Here is a 23,918-nt window from a genome sequence, read left to right as displayed (position 1 = left end):
CTCCAGTGTGCTGAGACTTTCTGGGGGTAACTGTCAGCTAGGTCGAAGCATGTGCGCACACGTATAAATAAATAATAAATAAATAATAATAAAAAACGGTGATCAAATATTCTGACTCAACTATGTAAGAAGAAAATTGCATACATGCAGAAAACTATCGATGCTGTTTAAATTTTGAAGTGGAAAGTAAATCCAGGTATTGTTTTTTATTTTTTATTTTTATTTTTTAATGTGAGCCTCTCAGTTGGTTTCAGTGCAGCCTTGTCTGTGCAGTGCTGCTGATGGGCTTACGTACACTAGAGCTGCTGCCCTCCTTACTCCAGTTCAGGGGACCATAGCCACAGCACTCAACATGCCAGGTTTATGGTTACGCTCTTCCTTAGTCAAAGCTACTGGAACTGCTGCCAAGTACTCAGTAGTCGCTCAGTGTCCCTGCTCTTGTTTTACAATATTTAGATAAGCAGGTTGCCTAGCAGCCATCCTGAATAGACTTTGTACATGCTTTATACACAAACAGTCTGCTTTGGGCAGATCATTCCTTGTATTATATTGAGGTTCAGGCCTCTACTTGTCTCTGTGAGAGCAAATTACCACTGGTTTCTGATTGTTGCCACATTTTTTTACCTGTGCAGCAAGGTGAGTATACATTCCCCCATCTCCCATGAGTGATGACTTATTTTAAGGCCAGTATCTGAGGAGAAAGGCTGTTTTTATGTCTCTAAATAGGAAACAGCAGTTCTGTAAATATATCATCCAGGGTGGACCTTGGCACTTGTTGCTCTGCCTGGTGAACAGAGTGCTAAGGTTTCCTAGATGAATGGCAGGCCCTGTGTGAGAACTCAGCCTGGCTCAGTCCACGAGGGACAGTCACAAGCTACAGCTCAGTGTAGTCTGTTGTTGGAAAAGGTGAGAGGCTACCTTACAAGGGTACTAAATGGTAAATGGGAGTTTAAGTGGCTTGCTGGTTTTGTCAGTTCATCTCACCCGAACAAATTTATGGACAAATGATTGCAGTTATACCCCCTGTTTGGCTCAGCTCCTGAAGGCGTGCTATCTGTCATCAGAAATGCCACAGTGGCACTGAAGCATAAAGCTGCATTTCAGCCATTACTAGACTATCTGATGAAACACTGCTGCTATAGTTTAGTCAAAACTCTATGCTTTTTTTCTCTCTGTAAGGTTTATCTTTTTGATGAAATCAACAACTGCATTGATATTTGAGTTTATGTGAAAGCCAAAGCAGGACAATGACACGAGGCTGTATGTTGGCCTATTTCTAGTGAATGTATTGTCCAGTCCTCTATGTTTACTGTTGCTGGGAAAAGTGCCATTTACACTCTGGCGTTGGCTACGAACAATGGGGCAGATTCCATGAGCTATATTCTGTTGTTTCCTTTGCTCTGGGAAACCGCTCTGAGTTCTAGTTATTTTTGGAGCTGACTGTAAATCATGGAAGACAGATGAAGTATTTCTCCTTCAGAAGGAGACCTCTGGCACATTGGGACTGGGACTAACAAGATGGTTAAAGAAGGTGTGCTTGTGTGCATGTCTTTATGTTTCTGTGTGTGCATGTGTCAGTTTTGACCTCTTCGTCTCATTGGTGGCCTTTGTTTGCACAGATTTTTTTACAATTTGACGAGCTTTATTTTTAGTCGCTGTGGAATAATCATAGGCTGCTGAAGCATCTCCTTGACCCAAATGGGAGACAAAGACCCAGTGTGCCATGGGAGAGCAAAGAGTGTGTTATTACACACAAGAGTAAAGAGCCCATTGGATTACATACACAAGTTTCCAAACTGGTAACTTTCCAACTGACAGTTTTTTGACACAGATCTGTCTGATATCATCAGGTGAATGACAAACCCCTGTTATGTTCTTAAGAGTCTAATTAAACAATGGAGGTTTGAAGAAAAATTAAAGGAAATTCTCAATAAGGGGCACTGCTGGAAAATAGCTTCCACAAAAAGAAGAAACGTATCATTTAAATTCAGAAGAGTATTATTTGTTATAGTTATTTCTAGTGGAATCTGTAAAATCCGACAACTCTCTATGTTCATGTGTTTATTGAAAGCAGCAAAGGACTGCACAAACTCCTAACATGGGTCTCTGGCATATGAGTTGGTTTCAATTAGATTGAGTTTCTCTAGAGGTAAATCAGGTGCTGTGTCCTTCACTCATAGGACCTTGTGTGTAACAAGTTAATTTTAGATCAATATAAAACATTTCTGTTGGAGTTAAACATCGCTGAGCTGGTGCAGACTACATTCCAAACCATTTATGAGCATTTGCAGCATGAGGCAGACTGCCTTGGTTGTTTGGAGTGCTGCACTATACTTTTGTGCCTGCTTGGCAAGTCAGGGAATTGCCTAAAGCTGAGTAGGCATAAGTTCCTTTACGTGGTATAACAGACAGTGACTTTTCAGCAGAAACATATAGCAAATAGAATCCTGCTCATTAAAATTTTAGTTCGTCCATTTCAGGCAATTGAGTTACTTTTATCTAATTTTGATAGTCAAGGTAATGTAATCATGGTGGGAATAAATAGATAAAGTTTCATTGTAAATGTGGAGAAATAGTGTTTAGACCTCAGTCATGGTAGATTCAGCAGAAGACCAGTTCCTTTGTATAAGAAAAAAACCCATGTAGTCTCTCACATGTTGTTTGAGTGATGTTCCAGGAATTTCAGTACCTGAACACCGGTCCATCTTGCTGCTTATCTGGTCGTGTCAACAGAGCTCAGCAGGCTGGCTCTCAGCTCTAACTGCTGTATATTTACCTAGAGGGAACAGTCCTTATGCAACCACTACACCCCGTGCTGCTAAACTCGTCAGCCATGGCCTCCACAGTTGACCCTCAAACCCTGGTTTCCTGTTGGGGTGTACCGGACACCGTGCAGCATGTTTAAAGTCTGTGCTAGTTTTCTCAGCGTCATCACTGGTGTGAAATGATGGGAGCCTGAGCTTTCTGTTTGTAAAGGAATTGGTTCATTTGGATTCAGATACAAACACTGCATTTACAGAGAGTGATGGCAAACACAGACCGTAATAACAAGGAAGGCAACGTGGAGGGATCAGTTTCTCAGTGTGGGAAGGGCTCTCTTTGAGGCCAGGAGCAGTGAAAGGATAAAGGCTGTGGTATGTGTGGGGTTGTATTGACTGTTTGGCCTCCGCTTTGAATGTCCCATTTGCTAGGCTCCCCGCCCATTAAGTGTTGTGGATCTAATCACTCTGAAAGTCATCTTCTTATAGTTGGGGCCTCATGTGTGGGGCCTCTCTCTTTGTGAGTACTCAGACTGTAAACACTTCTCTGCTATACTGAATCCAAGCCCTGGGACACAAATAAACATTCTCACTTCGACATTCAACATTTTTTTGACACTTTGACACTTTTTTTCTCCAAATTTCCCTTCTCATCTCCTTGCCTTCTCAGGTGGGTTCAAAACACAGTATAAAAACACCATACATGTTGAGTCCACTAAGGTCAGGGCTGCTTGCCTGGTGTGAGGGACTGGACCAGATGGCTTCCCAGCATAGCGCAGTGGGACACATGGGTAGATAGTATGTAGCAAGTTCCTATATCCTCTCCATGTTTTTTCTATGTTAACCTGGCTGTTAAATTAACCTGTGGGGAGCTGGGAGCTGGTGCTGGCAGCACATAAAAGAAATTCAGGTTGATACTAAATACGTGATGAACAGGTACAGCAAAATTACTCAAGGCTTTGCTGTTAAAAGGAAGAACAGCTGTTGTTCCCAGCGAGTTGTAGCCAGGAGTGACATTGTAACCCTGCAAGACCTGACTGGCACCACACTCCTCTATGTCTATTTCTGAAGCCGGGGGTACACACAGGGTTGATTTGGAAGGCACATGAGAAACGAACGTGTCTATTTCTTGGCACTCTTATCCTTGCTAAGCTTTGTGTCTCTTGTGATCATCACAGGTAGCCTGGACTGAAGGCTCCTACAACAAACAACCATGACAGGGAGAAGAAAAGCTTTTCTGTCCTGAGAAAGCTGGGAAAATGTCCAAACCTATGGCAGATTCTTGTGACACTAATTCCTCCCCACTGGCACTTTTCTTTCAGAGATTCTAGTCTGGATTTGGGTGGGATACAAAGCAAGAGAAAAGACCTGGCCTTGCCAGGACCCTCAAGTGGTCATTACAAGAGAAGAGAAGGGAGTGTTGTGATTTATTGGATATTTTGAGTCCGTCCTCTGGCTCTGATGTAGACATCTACTGTGATGCTGAGCCTGGATAAAGGACTCTGGTTGGCTGTTTGCAGTGTTCCCACATGGATTTTCTGTCACAGTTAAGGCCTGCATTAGAGAACTAGATCAAAGGAGTCATAATTGAACCTACTAAAGGGTAGCCTGACCTAAATATACCAGCAAACCGCAGTCCTTGCTTATTTGTCACATGTATTTATTGACCCTGATTTTTTTTATGTAGTTAGCTACAACACTTTTATCCTGCGTACCTTTCTGCTGGGTTGTCAGCTGGGTTGCCTTTTTCTCTGTTTTGCTCACTGCCCCTCTCTCTCTCTCTTTTTGCACCCCCCCTCTCCACTGTCTCTTGTTTTATTGTCTCTGTGTGTTGTGCTGAGCTGGCTGCTGTCACCCAGTGATTGTAGTTAAGCTCTGTGGTTTTTGCATTAGTAGCACTCAGAGCGGATGGTTCTCTTTGGGCCCTGCTGACTCCATACCTGCTGTCTCACTGAGTGTGTCCACCTGTCTCCTTATTCAGGAAACACACATACACGCCATCACTCCTGCCGTTCCATTGCCTACCATAGAGATGACATCACTTCCAACACACACACATACAGATGGATACATGTAGGGGACCCAAACATTGACACTCTCTCCATATGGTCAAGAGGACATTTTTGAGCCTTTCAGTCTGTCAAGCAGTGTGAGTTGTTTACTGCTTCTTGAGTCGATTATTAGTCAGGCGTAACCGTGGCCTCTAGTGCATCATCGTATCCTGTTGCTAAGTAATGTGTTGTCATTTTCGGATGCAAGCAGCACTTTACCCTTTGTCTTGTTTCTTCTCATTCAGCTCTGATTGGGTGGAGATCCTGGAGCCACGCTCCCATGAGCGTATGTACGTGAACTTGACAACTGGTGAGTGCGGCTGGGATCCCCCTCCAAGCGTTCCTGTCCGGCAGGCAGACGGTAACCAGTGGTGGGAGCTGTTTGACCCTCACAGTGGCCGCTTCTACTACTACAACTCTACTGGTCGCCGCACAGTCTGGCATCGACCCCAGGGAGCCGATATAGTGCCCCTCTCCCAACTCCAGGCCATGAAGCGAAGTAGTGAGGCCAAGCGGACTGGAGGGGGCGTGGACAGGCATCATCATGGGACCACAGGGAGTATCAGCAGTGTAGGGAGCCAGGGGCGCTGCACCCCACTGCCCAAGCAGGATGGAGACAACCCTATTCCCAGAGCCTTGGAGACCAGCGAGGAGACTGCCAACCCCGAGATGGACCCAGCAGTAGACAGCAGATCGCAGGGAGACGGAAGCAGCATCGAACACAGCACAGATGGCAGCAAAGACCCACAGAGGTGAGCCTGCCCAAACCTCCAGTAGCTTCTACAGTAAATCTGGAAAGAGAATTGTGCTTAATCATTAGTGGATCGTATTACCAGGAGAAAAGTGGGGAAATGTGATAGTCATCGCAGCATGTGGTATAGTGAGTTGTAATGACTTTCAAATGCTTCTGCCATGAGAACACGCAGGATTATTTTGACTTTTGACCACTCGAGCTGAACTCAAACTGCTTTTTTATTTTCATTCTCACTTATCTGAACATTCCATATGTCCCATGTTTCCATACTATTGCCTGTGAACTGTGCTCAGCCATTTCAGCAAATCGCTACCAAATGGAGAGAATGGTCAGTTATATTACAGAGCACGGCATTTCCCCTGCTCACGCTAGGGTTACTGGTGCAGAACGGCCCCTAACAGTAACTCCTTCAGAGACACCATCATGTGCTTGGCGTTGTGGCCTCGTCCAAACCACCATCTCTTCCCTCCAAGCCAGATTCCAGACATGCCACTTCTGTATCCCCTGGCACAGGGCCACTGAGGCTGTCTTAGTGTCCCTCTGTGTACTCACTACCACCCTGCTCCACACTGCCCCTCTGCTCATTTCATTTTCCTAAAACAAATCTAGGCCCCAGGCCATCAAAGACTGTAACGCCTCTTATGGGTGAGAGATTAAATGTGCATGCATGAGAGGCATGTGAGAGAGTGTTGTCTGTGGTTAATAACAAGCAGAACCTTTACATTCCAGCTGCCTATAAACGAGGCAGACCCTGCTGGTTTTCAGAGGCTCTGCCATGGTCACTCTGGCTCTCAGGTTACTCCTGGCTCTTCTTGTACCTCACCTTGGCCATCCTCTAACCCCCTGATCCTTTTGAATTGCGCAATAGTGGAGGGGAAACTAATTGGTCAGCCATGGTTGTTGTGGAACCCTGCTGTGTTTCCTGGTGTGTGTTAAAACTGCCCACACACAGGGTCCCACTCTGCCCCAGTGACTCAACTTTTCCCAGAAAATTTTTTGTCTTCCCTTAAAACAATGGCCAGCTGTGTTCCCCATAGGAAGGCTGAGGAGTTGATATCCCACTATATTGCTTTTAAGAAGACCCCTCATTATGCTGCCTTTGCTTGTTTACACTGAACCAAACAAAGCAGGCATAATGTTACCACTGTGTGATTTTTTTTTTTTTTTAACATAGCATGCCAGCCCGAATCAGAGCAGTGATGTGTAACACAACAGCGTTGACTGTCAGGCCATGCAACAACAACGCCCCCCGCCCCTTGTTCGTACCTTTTACACAGCACAGCAAAGCAGAATGAAACTGCAGCATTTCCACCTTGAATAGTCTGTGTAAAATGGAACTTTTAAACCACTGAGGCTTGATACCCTTCTGAGCCATATGGCCCCTCATATGCTCACCATGTAATTGGAAGCCACCTCAAAATGCACAGAGGGGGTTGAATGTGACAGCACAAAATTGTTGAAAACAAACTCAGAGACATACTTGTTTTCAGTTAGTGGCCCGCCTTACTGATAATGACAAAGATCAATGAGTCAGAGCAACGGAGAAAGTTTAAGTGAAGAGTTGGTCATAGTGGTTTGAGGTTAGCTAATTGTCCTGTCCCACCCAGAGCAGAGGAGTGTTACAGGCTTTCAGGACAACATAGTGGTCTTCCTGTTTTTTTATCATACAACTTCTGTTCACAACTTTTTTTCGTTCCTTTTAGAGTAATGGGGCATTTCATTGTTTCGAATTCCTCAATGTTTGGTTTGAATGTCTCAGCTATTGTGGACATGTCTTCACATGTTCTTTTTCCCTCCTTTTTTTTCCTGTGAGTGTAATTTCAACAGACATGAAATGTTATTAACTTCTGACCTGAAAAACAATGCTGTTCTCTGTGCCGATGGGACTATCCCAGTTCTTCCAACACCAGTTTCCTTTTCTTTTGGGCTATTAATATTTCTGTTCATAATAGATAAAAAGAGTTTCCAAAGTTTTCACACAACACACCCTTTGTGTTATTCTAAGCGCTGGTTGGTTGATGCAGCTTCCTTTCTCTGTCTGTCTCTCCCTCTCTTTTTAAAGATATATCTTTATTTGTCCATGTATATGAGTGTAGGAAGTGTAGACATATGACTACACTCAACTTGATTGCCAAATCTGTTACTCATTGGCCAAGTCTTATCACATGTCCTGGGAATTTCTGGATACTTTGAGCCTGTGGAGCTCATCAGGGAAGTACCGTGGCCTCCAGGGGTAAACATGTCAGTCACATGTGGTTGTGAGCACAGGAAACTGAAGCCAACTGATCTCTTTCCATTCTGTAGGAACTAAAGGTGTTACAGATCAACTAGCTTGTAACATCTGTATCGAATTTCATCCACCTTTCAGTGCTAGAGTTTGTCTGTGTGTTGTAGACATCAACCAGGTAACATCTGGGGGGTTTTCACCATAGATAATGTGTGATTTGTGTGTATGCCCATCTTCACAGTGTGTGGGCTCCTTTGCACAGAGCTCGAAAGTTACAGAACCCTGCTGAGGTTGAGTGGATGTTAAAAGTCTGCTGAGGATGCACAGCAGCATGGAGTAAGACAACCCAGCACTGACCCAAGGTGGTTCACATCAGGGTCACATTATTCTTTTGTCTTATGGGCTGGCCTGAGGAGTATAATGGACCACTAAAAGGAACAAAGGCCCTCACTTAAAGCCAGTTGTCCCCCAGGGTCAACTGAGAGCTTTCTCTAAGCAGGAAGTCTAGGTATGCTGAATGGTGAAGAACACCAAATGACTTGTATGTGCCCTCTCATTTAGCCCTGTAATGATATAGCGGCGCACCAGCATTCAATCTAAGTCAGTCATGCTGACATTAGATGCTCAAAACTCGCCTTTCCTGATTTTCAGCTCTGGATTCCTTTTAAAAAGATTCACAAAGCTTACACAGATGTTTGTGTATCACTATTTAAGTGAACTCAACTCTGTCTCGATTGTTACCTTGTTTATTTTTGTGTGTCTTTATACCAAGGATTCACATTAAAGAGGAGACAAGATAGCTAGCTTTATATGAGTGTGCAACAAGTGTAGTTAAAGGGATGTGGGTTTGAATTTAGATGTATTTTACGGAAGGTAAAGGGCAAATGTAGGAAACTCTGCAAAATGACAAGTGTCTGACTACACAGCTAAAAAACTGAATTGAAAACATTGTCTCTTAATTTCTATTTCAGTTTCTATTTTGGGGAATTTTCAATAAACTGTGCTCATGAAAGGAAAAGTATAAAACGCCAAATGAAAACAGGCTTCCCCTGATATACTTGTGACTGTCTTACTGTGAGTCATCTAAGAGAAATCACCAGTCAGTTTATGTAGGAAATGAGGGGGCGTCTTACGAGGTAGATAAAGTTTTTAAGTTTTTAATGAGTCACACATTGTCGGCATGTTTACTGCAAGAGCACAAGCCTCTCATGCTTTTCATCTCCCGCCAGTCTGAGGACGTAGCCACAGCATTTTTACACACACTGGAAAGACTTGTTTTATCTCTACACTCCTGTTGTGGTAAACTCATTTTTCATCTCCTTCCAGATGGTGTTTTAACTCTGCTCATGATAATTAAGTTTTTCTTTTGCTTCGCAAAAAGTTGCAGTTTGAACTCATGATGTGCCTTACTGCTTTGGTCTGGTTAGCAGTGACAATGTCCTTTTTTTGTTTTTATCTCTTTGCTGTTCCTCTGCACGTCTTTCTCATAAATGCAAAGTTTATGGTAGTGTCAAGAACTAGATTACAGAGCTACAGTTTTATGTGTCTCTCTGAAGCAGAGCATCCAAAACCTTGTTTTATTTTAGATGTCATTGAAACACTGCTTCACAGTTAACTTCTCTCTGGTGTGGCGTGGTGGAATATCCACAATGTTTTCATGAAGAAGCAATGGCACCACATGTGAACTGGCTTCAGGCTTGCTGCTTCAGCTGACTCACAGCATGAAGAGACATTATTGGTGGTGTGTGTGTGTGAGAAGAGGATCCAGTTTTCATCATCTCAGCCAAACAGTGTGCTATAGTAGGATGAGAAGTGTTGCAGATACACTTTCAAATTCCAGAGGCGGGTCTCTCTGGAATCTAGTTGGGTTTGGTTTTATCCTGTCCCTTCAAAATGATCCTAGTGGCTGTCCTCTGGCCCATCCCAGCCCTCCTCACAGGGTCGGGCTGTGAGAGGCACAGACATGCACAGCTGGTAGACATCTTGGCTCAGATAAAGGAGGTGCATCACTTCAGCTGTTGCAGGACAGCTGGTTCTCTGGAGGTGTCTTACAGGAAATAGGGGGCTACTAGCTTTGCCCCAAGCCCACCGTTTTATGCTCCTGCTTCATATTTTTATGATAAAAGTGAGAGGAAGAATCAGTTTTGAATGTTGACGAAGTAGATATGACATTGTCCTCGTGAATCCTCTTTGTTTTTTCAGTTTCCTTCCTCTACGCAAATCGCAGTGATCCCATTGGTCCGTGCTCTGAGGTGTTTGTGTAGCAGAAGCTTGGCCTGTGCGACCTCATTTCCTCTTCCTTTCCAGCCAACGTTAATAATAACCCCTGTTTTTCAGACCCCACTATTCCCAGGGGGTAAATTTAAGAACTTCCAAATCCATATCCCTATCCGCCAAAGTGACTCAGCTGATGACTTTTCCAACAACAGTTATTCCAGGCAGGAAAGAAACAAGAAACAGAACATCTGCTGACAGGAGTGTATTTAGTTGGCTCCTGAGATGGCCTGACCACACGAATATTCAGAGCAGTGACAGAGTTATCTGAGACTGCGTTTGTGGGTGTGAGACTCCAGCGCTGCTGAGACTAATTGAAATTTGCTGACTGTTAAGTTGATTTGCTGCCCCAGAGACCAATCAGATTATCCCATTGGTGTCCAAAGGGCCTCTAACTTCATTTGATCTTACATTTTTCTGTCTTCCTAAAGGTCTTACATGCTAGCTCTAGGTTCTGAATGAAGGGGTTTGTAAGTGTCAGTCTGAGCGTGCAATAGGTGTGTGCACATGCACTCTGTGTGTCTAATCATGCATGCTTGAAAAATAGTTGAAATGGAGAATATCTTATTGCAAGCAGCAAGAGATTTAGAAAAATTCTTACACTCCCAGTGATAATTATCATGTCTCCTTTAACCTCTGTGATAAATTGCTGTGTATAATCCTCTCCTTCAGCTAACATTCAACAAACACCTGACAGGCAGACTACTAGCAGGCAACACACCCTTTCCAAACAACTTTCATTATGATTGCAAAAAAGTCCAGGCCTGTTCAGTGTTACGCAAGAGCCTGCCTGTTTGCCTGACTGTATCTGGGGGTTGAAGATGGCTCTTTCAGGTTCAGTTTCTTCCCTGCCCCCCTTTTTTTCTTTGCACTCCATTGCTGTCGTTGAGGGAGGCGTCTCCGTGACGATGGCACAGCCACGCATTGTGTTGAGGCTCCCCACACTGCCACAGAGGCCCCTGAATGGGCCCTGAGGAATGCCAGCATTCCCGCTCATTCCCTTGCTGCACTCTCCCACGACTAATCCCCACCCCTTCTCATTTACACATGCTCACACCCTGCTCTCTTGTCTCTAGCTCTGTTCTCCTTCACCCCCCCACCCCCCTTCCCTCACCAAATGTCTCCCCACTCTAGGCCAGTTGTGTTTTCTGTTCTGCCCTCATCTCTCTTTTGGTCTAGAGTTTGTAATCATACTTTATTTGGTTGACCCCGGGTTTACTAATATGAGAGTTGTTCTAGCTGGATAATGGGATTAGAGGCTTTAGAGGGAGATCGAAGACACTGTACAGCATTACTGTTGGAGTTGGCTACTGGCCCCCGTGTGATGGTGACGATCATCACACCACACTCCCTGCTGACATCTAACATAATGTGCCAGTGCTGGAGGGGGTGAACATGCTAGACCTTTGCTGAGCCTGACTGGGACAATGGGAGGCAAACAACAGAGACAAAGCCTGACAAAATCCTTCTGTCCCAGCGCTGTGAGCTGAACTTAGCAGGGTGCTCCTCACAGGCCTGTGAACATACTCTGTTTCAGTCCCTGAAGAATAGTCTGTTTAGTGTTGTTACTAAAATCATCATAAGATGTAATTTAGGGTTTGTATGGACAAGAAGAAATAATATAGACCAGTGTTGTATTTTTTGGACATCTCAAGGGATACTTCTGTCCAAGGATATAGAATTACTGATATATAAAGTCAAGCATTTTGTAAAGCTACATATAAGCCCCCTATGATTAAGATTTAGCCCAGACTTCCGCCCTGTGCAGTGTGTGAACATTACATTAGGCATTTCCTGTTTGTGCTACATATGGGGAAGCTCTCTCTCCAACCCTCTGCAAGACCTCCTCAGACAGGAAGTAGTGGTCACTACCATTTCAGGGTCGGTCCTCATAAAGAACATCACCCCAGCCACCAAGAACAGAAGAGACAGATTTGTGTTTTTTTATAGTCAGTTGTTTCATGAATCCATAGATATTTTTTTGTGTGTGAACAACAAGGTTTGATTTGTTTGTGGATAATAGAAGAAGAATTTGATTATTGTGGTTCAGTGTGTGAGGTCCGCCGTGTTCCTTGGTCGTCCAATTAAATGAAAAGCCTTGATGTTTCATGTGTGAACTGTTCCTGCTGTAGCAAACTGGTGCTAAACAGTCAGCTGTGTGTCAGCTGCTGAGGTGGGAATGATTTTGTAGCATTTGTACCACCGCCTCCTGCTTGACAAGACCAGGGTGAGAAAACATACACTGTTTCAAAGAGTACAAACAGTGGCTTCTCACGTTTACAGCTGTCATCTATCAACCCCCCCCCGTATAACCTTACACACTCACGCTTGCTTGTAACAACTAAACAGTGGTGGTTTGGGATGAATCCCATTCATCAGATCTTCTTGTCTTCACACGTGTCTGTCTGTCTGTGTGTGTTGTATGTGTTATCTGTTATTTAGGCAGTAAACGGTCTTGATTGGTCTCGGTGAGGCAGGGGACTTGGAGCATTCCCAACAAAAGTGGTTGTGATAGGCTGTCCTGGTGCTGTGCCAGGTGGCTGAGACCCAGCTGTTTGTAGGCCCTGCTTGGATGGTGAATCTGTGGGACCGTTAGAAGATGAGAGCCTGTTTACATTCAAACCGCTGAGGTGGTGTGACTCACTCTATAGACTGGAGGTGGTACAGGGTCCTGAGAGAGAGAGGACTAAAGGAAGTTTGCCGTTGGCCTGAGGACCTCAGGGGAATTGTTTCAGCATTGTTCCAGAGAGATGTTGGGGGGAAGAGGGGGGTCACTCCGCCTCTTTCTCTCCTCCCCCTGCGTCCTCTTCCTGCCATTACAGCCTGACTCTCAGCAGAGTCTTAGTGCTCTTGGAAAAGGGAAGCCTTTGAACACTAGCTGTGGCTGTACATGGCTCTGTTTGTGTTTGGATTTACAAGGACAGAAGGTGAGCAGCTTTGATCTAATTAATTACCCCACTGAATGTTCAGTAGACTTTGGAGGGAGGCACAGTAAGTCTCCTTTGCCTGCCTTGAAACTTATTTACCTGTTTGACCTTTGATTAAGCAACAAAGTACATTGAACTTGAATATTCTGTACTGCATCACATGTGTCTTACTCAGGCAAGCCACCAACTGTGGCCATGCGTATGTGCAGTAATGCCTGCTTTAGACAACACTGGTTTAAGAGGGCAAGTTCTTGATCAGTTGAGGAATGAAAATTACTGATTGCATGGGAAGATTATGAGGCAACAGTGGAGTGGAGGGCAGCAGACCATAGCAGCGTGACCAGATTGATTCCAGATTGTTTTAAGTTGCTGGGATTAGCAGTGGTCCATTGGGTTTGAAGTTAGCCCAGCCACCCAACCAAAAGGAGAAGAATTAACCTTTGGACCTGGGCAAAGATCTTCTCAGCTGTGAACTACTACAATCCTGACTTCTCTCAGATCAACCTCTTTTCATGTGGCCTGCTGGTTTGCTGCCCGATTGTTCATTCACTGATTCAAATGACAGACTTTTATGCCACATGACCCAACAGTAGCTGCTTCACACACATACAGCCATCAAATGGTATATATAGCATTGCCATATGTATATCATCCAGAGCTCTTGTCACACTTGTTAGGAGGAACTATGGATGGGTTTCAGTGTGTTGTGTTGTGTTGTGTTCAGTCACTCAGTATTTTTAGGCCCTTGGGTCACACAACACACACTGGAGTTATTGTCTCTTGGGTTTGACAAGGCTATTATGACTGCCAGACTAAAAATGGAGTGAAGTCTTTGGAGGTCAGTGAAATGTTTGGAGAAGAATTTGTGGATTGTTGCTGATTTTCTCAGCCCTGTCAGCCTTGGATTTTCTAAAATAGATTAAATATAACGAATGGCTTCATGCCTGTGTATGATTGAATATGATTATGGTCTTTTTATGGTATTGTCTGTTGACTTTTCTATGTTTATTCAGACTTAACAGTTACTTTGTTGCTTTGACTGGTGTCAAAATAATTCTGCTCATGTTTTTTTCTTTATCAGGGATGCTTCTCAAAGATGGCAGCCTGCACCTGGTTCGAAGGCAGCCATGTTGGTGAAGGTGAACAGCATGAGCCGTAGCCAGCCCAGCCCAGCCCTGCAGCAGCAGCATCTCCAGCACAGCACCCACAACAAAGCCAACACCTTCACCCTGCACCCCTCCAGCAACAAGGCCCAAGGAGGACACTTAAGCTCCACCCAAGGATATAAAACTGCTCCATCTGGTAAAATGGCAGCTGACACGCGTCAGGCCCATCACCTGAGAAAAGCTAGCAATGGCAGCTTCTGTTTGGTGACATCAGACAGCAGCCACCCCAGTCCGCTCCTTCACAGGTCACAGACCAGCACACCACGCCCCGTCTCCCCCCAGTATGGTTGCACTGCCCCAATCTATGATGAGCCAGTTTCAGACAGTCCCATATATGATGAACCCCCTATAGACATGGAGGTAGAGGGAGCACACCTGTACAACGGACAACCTCTGTCTCGCCTGACACCTACCCATAGCCTTCAGAAGCCCAGACACCTCCAACACCCTGGTCCATCTCATTCAGGGTCCAGGCACAGGAGGAATCCTTCTGCATCTGACTACAGCCCAGCTGGTCTGGAGTGCATCAAGCATATGGTCAATGTTGACCCCAAACAGGGGCTTCTATCTGGCTCTCCTGTACCCACACGTACTCCTTCCCCTACCTCCAGGCCGGATCATGTCTTGACCCAGCCTCAGCCACACCCCCAGCCCCAGGCCCACTCTTTGCCCCAACCCCGAGGCCAGTTGAGGGACAGAGAGCCAGGGACCCCGGGCCCAAGTACACTGGACAAGAAACAAAGCTGGCGTGTCCTGGAGGCCACTGTGCAGCGTGCCATGGAGGCACGACACAGCAGGCAAGGCAGCCAGGCCTCGCAGGATTTCCCCTCATCGACGCCACAGGCCACAGCAAACTATCAAGACTCTGGTTACTCCACTGGGCCCTCCCCAAGTCTGAGAAGAAAAAGCAGGAGGAGGGTAGGAGCTGGCAGTGGTGCAGGAGGCAGGCCAGGGTCAGTAGGCAGCAGCGGGGAGCTGTGTGCCCTCAATGAGAGGCTAATGGCCGAGATGAGGGAAGTGGTGAGTCGCTCCAACACCATGAGGGAAGTGAGAGCAGGACTGGACCCAGAGATGGGGGAGAGGGTTGTCATACCGAGAACACGCTCCCCTGCTGACTCACTCAGGTGGTATGGAGGAGGGGGAGGTGGGTCAGCAGGCAGGTGTGCATCACGAGAAGACCTCACTGGGGCTCCACGGTCACTGAATAGGGCTGGTAACCATGGCAACCCTGCCCTGACACCTCTGGAGATACCAGGGAGGCAAAAAAGGACATATGAAAAGGTGGACACCCTGGAGATGAACGTGAATAGCCAAGCCAGCCTTTCCTCACCAGAGACCCCAGGACCGCCCTCCCAGGTAACCCCACTCCGTGTGTGTGTGTGTGTGTGTGTGTGTGTGTGTGTGTGTGCGTGTGTGTGCGCGTGTGTGTGTGTTTGTGTCTGTGTGAGAGAGAAAGAGGCAAAGTGCCTGAGAGCCTGAAAAGTTAAATTGTTGTTAATAAAAAAACAGAGACTGTAAGAGAATACTTCATAGCTAATCTAATGTTATGATACCTCCCTGTCTGATTAAGACCTCAGCTGTGTCTGTGTTGTTGTGTGGTCTGTTTACCTCGGCGGGTTTTCTTGGATTCAGCTTTATTTGGTCTGGAAGTGCTCTGATTACTGATGTCTCTCCAGGTTCACTATCAGATTAGAGAAGAATTCATTTTCATTGTGTTAAATAAGGCCGAGTCAATGCCTGAATAAAACATCTGCATATTATGGGAATTTCTAGCTGCTATATTGGTGAGTGTGTCTAGTCCAGAGGGAGCTGTGAGTGGAAGAATGGACATGTCCACTTCAATGAACATGAAGATTGTTTGGCTGAGCAGAAATATTCCTCTTGACTATTGGGGCAGATCAGGTTTTTAGAAACTCTAAATGGCACAATAGATTTTGTTGGATTTTGACTTTGCAGACCACTAAAATACAAATAGATACACATGGATGGACCATGTTGATGGCTAATCGTGACATCAAGGATCCCTGCAAAAGGTACACATGACCGAAGATGAAAGACCTATTTGACTTCTGAACACAGTTATATAAGTAGCAGCATGTGGAGCCAATTCCAAGTTCTGTTATTTCTAATCTCCAAATCCCCTCTTGCAACAGAATCACACCCCATGCCGCCATACATTATAGTGCTGTTTTCAGAAGCAGTCCCTCAGCACCTCTGCAGCTATGAATGTTTGATTCAACAGGGAGCTCTGGGATCAAAACAGTGAGGCTAATCTGTCTCTTTGAAAGGAACACAGACCATTTTGTGAGTAATGCCTCTTACATTCCAATCTTGAAAGCGTAAATGTCCCTAGGATATTAGGCAGTGGGCAGGCAGAGCACCGCTGACTATAATGGCCACAGTCCCAGCATTATCTGTCATCCTCTTACCACCATCCATCTGCCCCGCACTGCAGGTACTGTATACTCATATGCCAGCTCTGTGCTTGGGCATCTGGGGCCCATGCCAGACCAGAGCGATTCAGGACATGGCTTCCCTTGGTCAGGAAGGAGGGCCGCTGTGGCCCATATGGCCCAGGTTTGGCAGGGAGATGAGGAGGAAGGGGGAGGCAGGCTGGTACCAAGGCTTACTGGTACCACTGTAGCTCTAGCATGTTCGACAACAGCCAAGGAGCACTGAGCAGGCCCCCTAAGTCTGTCCTGGAATGTTCTTCAGTCCTGCTGTTATATCACTCACACACTCACAGATTATGGCTTGCTATGTATGAGCAGCTCTACATTTTCCATATTTGTTCTTGTTGAAAGACATTTGAACTAACTTCAAAGGATGATCTGAAACTCTGACCATTTCCACAAAGACCATGGATAATTCATGTTTTTTTAAGCTGACAGCATTTTCCACTGTTTCACTGTTGTGTCCTAATCTATAGTAAAACTAAATTACCACCCTGTGCTGGTGCATCTGTGCGATATCTGGGTAATTTACCTGAAGTAGAAGTTGTACAGTATAAGTCCCATTCCTTAGTTAAGCATGTTCTTTGTTGCATTTGATCTTCTGGCACTGACCTCTGTCACTCACCCAAACATCGGCTCAATAAGACTGTATAGACTCTCCCAAGCCAAACCTCAGATCTGCTCCATTTGACTGAGAAACCAAAATCTAAAATCCAGCTTGTCTGGCACCCTTCAGCTATATATTACATCAGGGTCTCACTGGAAAGATGCATTTTGATGTCAACGCGTTTTATGTTCCATTAGTAAACTTTAGCTTTGATTCTGGCTTGAGTTTCGTGTTGTTCCTGGCTGTTTGCGGAGTGTATCTGGATTACTGGCTTTCCCTCTTAAGGGAGCTGAGGTGCTCCTTATGGTCATAAACTCCACCGCAGGGATCACAGGGAGGTCTTGTGTAGAGCATAACTTTGGTTTTCTAGGGGAACCGAGCCTGGTATAGGGAGGGACGGGGTAAGAAGGGCTTGTTGCCACTATCTGCTCACCTGCTGCTGAGACCAGGGTTCGTGAGGATTTGGAGAGATTTTTTTCCCAGTACCATTCTTTTTTGGCATTAGGAAATTAATGTGCAGATCCTGCAACAATTTCCCCTCAAGCCCCAGCACTGCAGAGCAGAGCACAGTAGGCGGACCGCAGCACAGCTCATCGGAGACTCTGCAGCTGCACACATACACAGAGTTTGTACCTCTGCTGCATTTTTGCCTCACCCCCTCTGTCTCGTCTTCTTCTGCCCTCCCCCCTCCTCTTCCTCTGTACAACTCTTCTTCTCTATCTCATGTCCACCTCTTGTTCCCCTGCAGGCAGGCACCCTAGAGCTGCAGGCTCAGTTGGAGAGCCGAAAGAAAGGCATGGTAGATGGGCGGACCGCTTCCCTGGGCCCCCACCGCCCTGCCAACCATGACAGAGAGGGAGGTGATGGGGCAGGAGGAAGAGCAGGAGGATCCTCCTACCAGCTCTCCTACGCCACCCTGCGGCAGCCCCCACCTCCCGACATGGGCATGGAGGATTGGGCCAGCAAGCACCTCAACATGCACAAGCAAGGCCTGTTCCGTCGCCGTGTCTCCATCGCCAACATGCTGTCGTGGAACCGTGGATCCATCAAAAAGCCCATGCTTGTCACCAGTAACCGAGCTGTCAGGAAGGAGGCCTGCGAGATGTTCAAGCTGGTGCAGGCCTACATGGGAGACAGACCTTCCCGCCTGGACCGACGTCACTGCGCCCTGCTCATCGTCACTAAGTGCTGGGACATGCCAGGGCTGCGGGACGAGCTGTATGTGCAGCTGGTGAGGCAGACCACGGGCAATGCCAGCCCCAGAAGCTTAGCGGCAGGCTGGGAGCTGATGGCTGTCAGCTTGGCATTCTTTGCCCCCTCACCCAAGTTCCGCTGCTACCTGGAGGGCTACATCCAGAGGCACACGGAGCCCACCAGCGACAAGAAATGTGAGTCTCAGACTGAGCAACAGGGTGGGTCACCTTTCTTTCTTCTATACCTCCCTGTGTTGTCTGATCGTCAGCAGAAAGATCTATGTAGGACAGAATGATATCTCTTTTTTAAATTAATCCTCTCTATTATTCTGTCAAATTGTAATTTAATTTCGTCAGTACGATCATGATAGTGTACAATGTTATCTTTAATAAGTCCAATAATCTGATTTTCGGCCTTGTGTTTATCTGACTGACCATCAGAAATTTGACCATTTCTACTTTCTCTGTTTCATAGTGACTCAGTTCATATTGGAACAGCAGGAGCTAAAGCTGAAGAAGAATTCAAAGTCCAGAAAGAAGCGTAAACAGAACACAGAGGAGGAAGAGGGTAAATCTTTTGTTCATTTATGTGCTCTTCAGTCCAAAATATCCCTCCAAAGGAGTGATTTGTAAGTTTTGCTATAACTATTGCTGACGTTTTCATTACCAGCTGTATACTTACCAGTCTAGTGGAAATGTTGGAAGTTCAGCATCAAACTTCATTCCTTTACTCACCAATAGCTGTCTCCAGCGCAGGAAAGCAACTTTTGTGTTTTGTTTCTATTTCTATAACTTATTTTCCTCTGCTGAAGTTAGCATGCTAACCAGCTAGCTCTGGTCCAGCCGGACTGTCTCCAATACTGAGTCAATGTGGCGTCCAGTCTGCCTTGAAGAAGCTCAGAGGGCGTATTATAACCTCTTGTATTGTAAACGCAATGACAGAATGCTGACGTTGGCTGTGTAGCAATAGCAAAACTAGCAAATAGCTCCTTTTAAGAACATTGGATCCTCCTTATTTCTCATTTGTACAAGCTTATCTGTTTGACAGAGCATGAAGTAGGTAGGGGAGGGAGTCTCAAAGATGTTTTTCTACTCTCTTCAAAAACTGTCTAGAGTCTGTAAGCTACGCAAGCCATTACAAATCAGACATATCGCTCCCTGTAGAGTGACCAGTCTGAGTGGGATGGAAAATTCAGCACTGTGCAGTTTGTCAGATGAGTACATGCTGGTGTACTTGCAGACACAATGAATGGATTTCACAGAAACTTGAACTGAAAAAAATTATGTAGGATGAAAATGTCAGAAGGTTCTGTATGCATACAATGGACCACACTGTGAGTCATATGAGTGGTTTCTCTGGCCACTCGCATGTCAGACAGCCATTTAAGAGGATACCTACTCATCGGCACGTGCCCTCATTAGAGCAGACCGCACTGCCAGCTCTGATGATGATGTCACCCAATCGCCTCACACTAGACACCACAGCAGCGGCCTCACACATTGTACTTGAGTGACTCAGACTCAGTGCTTTATGCTGGAAATACTCCAACTGACTAGGAGGTCACAGAGAAGGCCTACTGAACAATTCTGACTAACTGTAAAAGTCTTTAGAGGGAGGAATCTTGACGAAAGCCAACAACAAGAAAAAGGGTCTCATATGTACCAAAACAGCATAATGAAAGCTGCTGTTTTCCTGATGATAGAGGAGCTGGAACACGTACATTGTGTCTGACCAGAGCAACAAGCAGCTGCAAGCAGCAGGAGTGGGAGTCACATGTGGGAACTGAACTAGAGGCCTCTTGTCAGGCCAGACCTGGCCTGGGCTCAGAAATGGACTTCTTGGAGCCTGGGGTGGGTTGGTTTCAGACAGCACTTGGATTAGCATCTCAAAAACAATAACCAGGATGCGACTGGAGTTGTCTCCTCAACATCCTTTAATGGCTTCATGTTTTTGTTAAGTTTAGCTGCAGCCCATGTGTAGACAGGTGTCATGCCGTTCTCTGCCTGGAGCAGTGCACTCAAGCTCCTAATGAGCTCGTATTTCTCCTGGGCTTTGGTTGCCTGGTTGTTGTTGTTGTTGTTTTCATGCCTTCAAACTTGGTGTAAATATAGACGACCAGTTTTGTCCAATTGCTTTTTCACGCTGCAGCAAGGGGCTCTGCACTCTCACTTTTCTCCTAGTAAGTTCCTTATGTTGGGAGCCCTGGGAAAAAAGTATGTCTTTGCCAAGATCAAGGCCAAATTATTGGTATGATCTCTCTAATTAGACATAATTATAGTCAAATTTGGTCAGTTTAGCAGGAGTTGTGAGTGTGCATGGGAGTCACCTGTTTGCTATAAATCAGGAGGCTTTGACTGTAGAGAACATGCTGGAAAGTGTTTACTTTTTGAACTCCCATCAGTAAGTTTGTCCATCTGGCCCTGGTTCAGGTGCCTGACAGTGGAGATTCTGGGAACGGGAATGGACCCCATGAGATCTTCGTGTTTGGTGTGAACTAGAAATGAAAGAAGTGAAAGATGCGTCCTTTTTATAAGCACACATAATGACCTAACAGGCAAGGCTTTATTTGTGCTTTTAGTTTGGGTGAGAAGGATGAGAAGTGCGCAGTATTTGTAGGGATTTTTTTTTTCCAGGACATCAGGTTCTTCTGCTGCCTGAGTCTCTTGAGGTACATCCTGCCTCCTCTAATGTAGTTCACTGCTGACATAGATCTGGGCCCTAGAGTAGCTACATAGGGCAGGTAGCAGACAGGGAGCCTCTGGGTTTCTCATTTTCTCCGGAGGCCTTTATGTCTGTGTATGCTGATGAATCACCTGAACGTTGGATGTGTAGGCTGGATCCTGTCTCTAAAGCTTTTGTTCAACAGGAGTAAATCTTCCCTCAGCCTGACAGTTTAGCCAGGCCTGCTCTAATCCCCATATGCCAGAATCACACTGTCAACATGTCTCTCCAATTACCACTGCCAGCCTCTCATACTCTTTCTAACACCTGTGGGAAAAACACCACTGCTTGTCATGTTTGTGAGAAAGAATTGAAATAATTTATTATTATGTGTGCTCAGTAATACCTGATACTTAAGGGTTTTACTTTGGGTCTTTGAGGATATATCAAGGGTGTGCATGGTGTTTTTTGTAAACTTGGGTTTCATTGCTCCTCAGCCCTGAATTTGCCTCTTCTGTCACCCTACAGGCCTGCCTATCAGCACATATGCCAAGTTCTGCCATCGGAAACTGCAGAAGGTGGCAATCACTGGTGGAAAAAAGGTGAGCGAGAGGACTAAAAAAAGAAGGACTTAAGCTTTAGATGTTGCACATGCCATCAAAATATTTCATTTCCACATCATAAAAATAGGATGCATCTGTGTGAAAGTAGTGATTCGCATCTGAGTCATCCTAGATACTGTCACAGAGGGAGACATAATTACAGGCCCACTGGCACAGTCGCAGGCAGAGACATAAACACGGACCCAGTCATGGCAGCACAGCTGCAGACACAGCCTTGATTATTATCATAGTCCCTGACATAACCAGGTAGTAAATCTCCCCTTTCTTTACCTCTCACCCCTGCAGGGACTACGCAAGCCCACCTTAGAGGAGATCGACCACAGTAGACGGGCCATTATCACCCCCTCCCTGTTCGGCAGTTCTCTTGAGGAGGTGATGGAGAGGCAGAGCGAGCTCTTCCCAGACAGGAAACTGCCCTGGGTGCAGGTTCAGCTTTCCCAGTATGTCCTGGCTCTGGGCGGGGCTCAGACAGAGGGCATCTTCAGGTAAGACAGACCTATCTCAACTAATTGCATGCCTCAGCTTGAGCAGTGTGAGAGATGGGGAGCCTAGAAAATTAGAAGGGGATCTTATGTACTGCATGTGTGTGTGCTGTATTGTATGTATAGTGTATATAAACAAGTGTGTGTGGTCTCCTGCATCCCCTTATTTCAAAGTAGGCTCTCTCTGTGTACAGTACACAGAACAGACAGCAGAACAAACACAGCTCTGCTTTGCTCCAGAGCTCTGTTTAATTTTATACTTCATAATATGTGTTTACATTACTGCTCAAGCTTACAAGCACGTGGGAGCTTCACAACAGTGTGTTTGTGTAGGACTTTCTCTACCAAATGTCATTCTGTACCATCTTGATATGTTTAGAGATTGGTTCCTTTTCGTCAGATGTAGTATATACAGATCTCCCTGTAAAAGCCCGCTCCTACAACGGGACTTTCCTAAACCGTGTTTTTTTTTGGTTACATTATGTTTGCTCTGGTTTTGTTTTGTTCTAAAGGTACTGCAAACAAAGAACAGAGTATTTTCAGTCACCAAGCCACATTTGAAGCCAATTGAGTGTGCACTTGTAATGGATTTGCCACAGGGCATGGATTATGAGGAAGGATAGAAGTAGAGGACCCTCTTGTGGCCACTGAGTGTAACTGTCGTGTTGTGTTTTACCCTCAGAGTGCCTGGAGACATTGATGAAGTGAATGCACTGAAGCTTCAGGTAGACCAGTGGAGGATCCCAGAAAATCTCTCTGACCCCAACGTTCCTGGTGAGGGAAGGAGCTGTTATATGTTTTTGTGTGTCTGCATGCACGTGTGGTGTTTGAACATGCTAATTAAAGAGTGTGCTCATTTTGTGCAGCCTCTCTGATGAAGCTATGGTATCGTGAGCTGGAGGAACCACTCATCCCCATGAACTTCTACAAGCAGTGCGTCAGTAACTGTGACGACCCAGTGGCGGCCATCGCTGTGGTGCAGTCTCTGCCTGAGCTCAACAGACTGGTGCTCTGCTACTTCATCCACTTCCTGCAGGTAGCCAGCATGTTGCTATAGATCTAAAGTCCTCTCAAACACAGCTCTACCAGGGTCCCTATCCCACTAACACAACTATCAGTAAATCTGTACAAGGTTTTGGCCACTTTATTTTTCTTCTCCGTTAATGATGATGAAGCAGTATGTCACCTTTGTCACAGAAACATTGATTATATTGTATTCAGCCCTGAAAGTAAGATAATTAATGCAAACTAAAACTAATCCAAAAATACCTCACTTTTCAAAAATGAAAAACATGAATTCACAACTTGACTCAAACTTAATGACAATAGTTAATATGAAGTCTACAAGTCAGTCTGCATGTGAAGTTATTTTAGTTTTAATCTTCTTAATCTCTTATTTAATTTCATGTTGTGTTTTAAAATGTGCAATGTTAAATGATTCTGGCTGTTTTACTGACTGTTATTTTTAAGAAAAATACATGCAAAATTTCTGCTGTGGATGAAAATCCTGATACTTAAAAAAAAATAATAAAAATAAACCCCACAACTCTACAAAACAAAAACTAATTTCAAACTAAAACCTACACGGAAAACAAACCTCAGCTGAAGCGGATTAGGAAATGGAAGTATTAATCATTTACTCCTTTTATGTAACTGAGTGTGACTTATGTGTTCCTCACTGCAGGTCAAAGGTCTGTCTGCACACTCTGCCTTGCTCACTGCTTCCTCTCTCCTTATGTC

At 45.3% G+C, this 23,918-nt stretch overlaps 1 protein-coding gene across 5 annotated transcripts in view; it reads left to right on the top strand.

Annotated features, from left to right (window-relative positions):
• Positions 1-23,918, top strand: part of arhgap46a (Rho GTPase activating protein 46a) — a 32,265-nt gene that overhangs the window by 6,394 nt on the left and 1,953 nt on the right. For 3 of the 5 annotated variants that reach the window (XM_071493357.1, XM_071493360.1, XM_071493361.1), the window contains exons 2-9: positions 5,056-5,562; positions 14,074-15,514; positions 17,967-18,630; positions 18,887-18,979; positions 21,602-21,675; positions 21,982-22,181; positions 22,861-22,952; positions 23,045-23,214. In XM_071493357.1, the coding sequence (XP_071349458.1) occupies positions 5,056-5,562; positions 14,074-15,514; positions 17,967-18,630; positions 18,887-18,979; positions 21,602-21,675; positions 21,982-22,181; positions 22,861-22,952; positions 23,045-23,214 (3,241 nt within the window). Of the gene's footprint in view, positions 1-5,055; positions 5,563-12,783; positions 12,993-14,073; positions 15,515-17,966; positions 18,631-18,886; positions 18,980-21,601; positions 21,676-21,981; positions 22,182-22,860; positions 22,953-23,044; positions 23,215-23,918 lie in introns of those variants that run through there. The other 2 variants (XM_071493358.1, XM_071493362.1) reach the window with 2 other exon arrangements.

The sequence above is a fragment of the Trachinotus anak genome, unplaced genomic scaffold (genome assembly GCF_046630095.1).
Source record: "Trachinotus anak isolate AG129_WGS33_773 ecotype Australia unplaced genomic scaffold, CSIRO_AGI_Tana_v1 ptg000013l, whole genome shotgun sequence".
Lineage (NCBI taxonomy): Eukaryota > Metazoa > Chordata > Actinopteri > Carangiformes > Carangidae > Trachinotus > Trachinotus anak.
The sequence above is the reverse complement of the archived record's forward strand: the minus strand, read 5'-3'. Positions and strand labels throughout refer to the sequence as shown.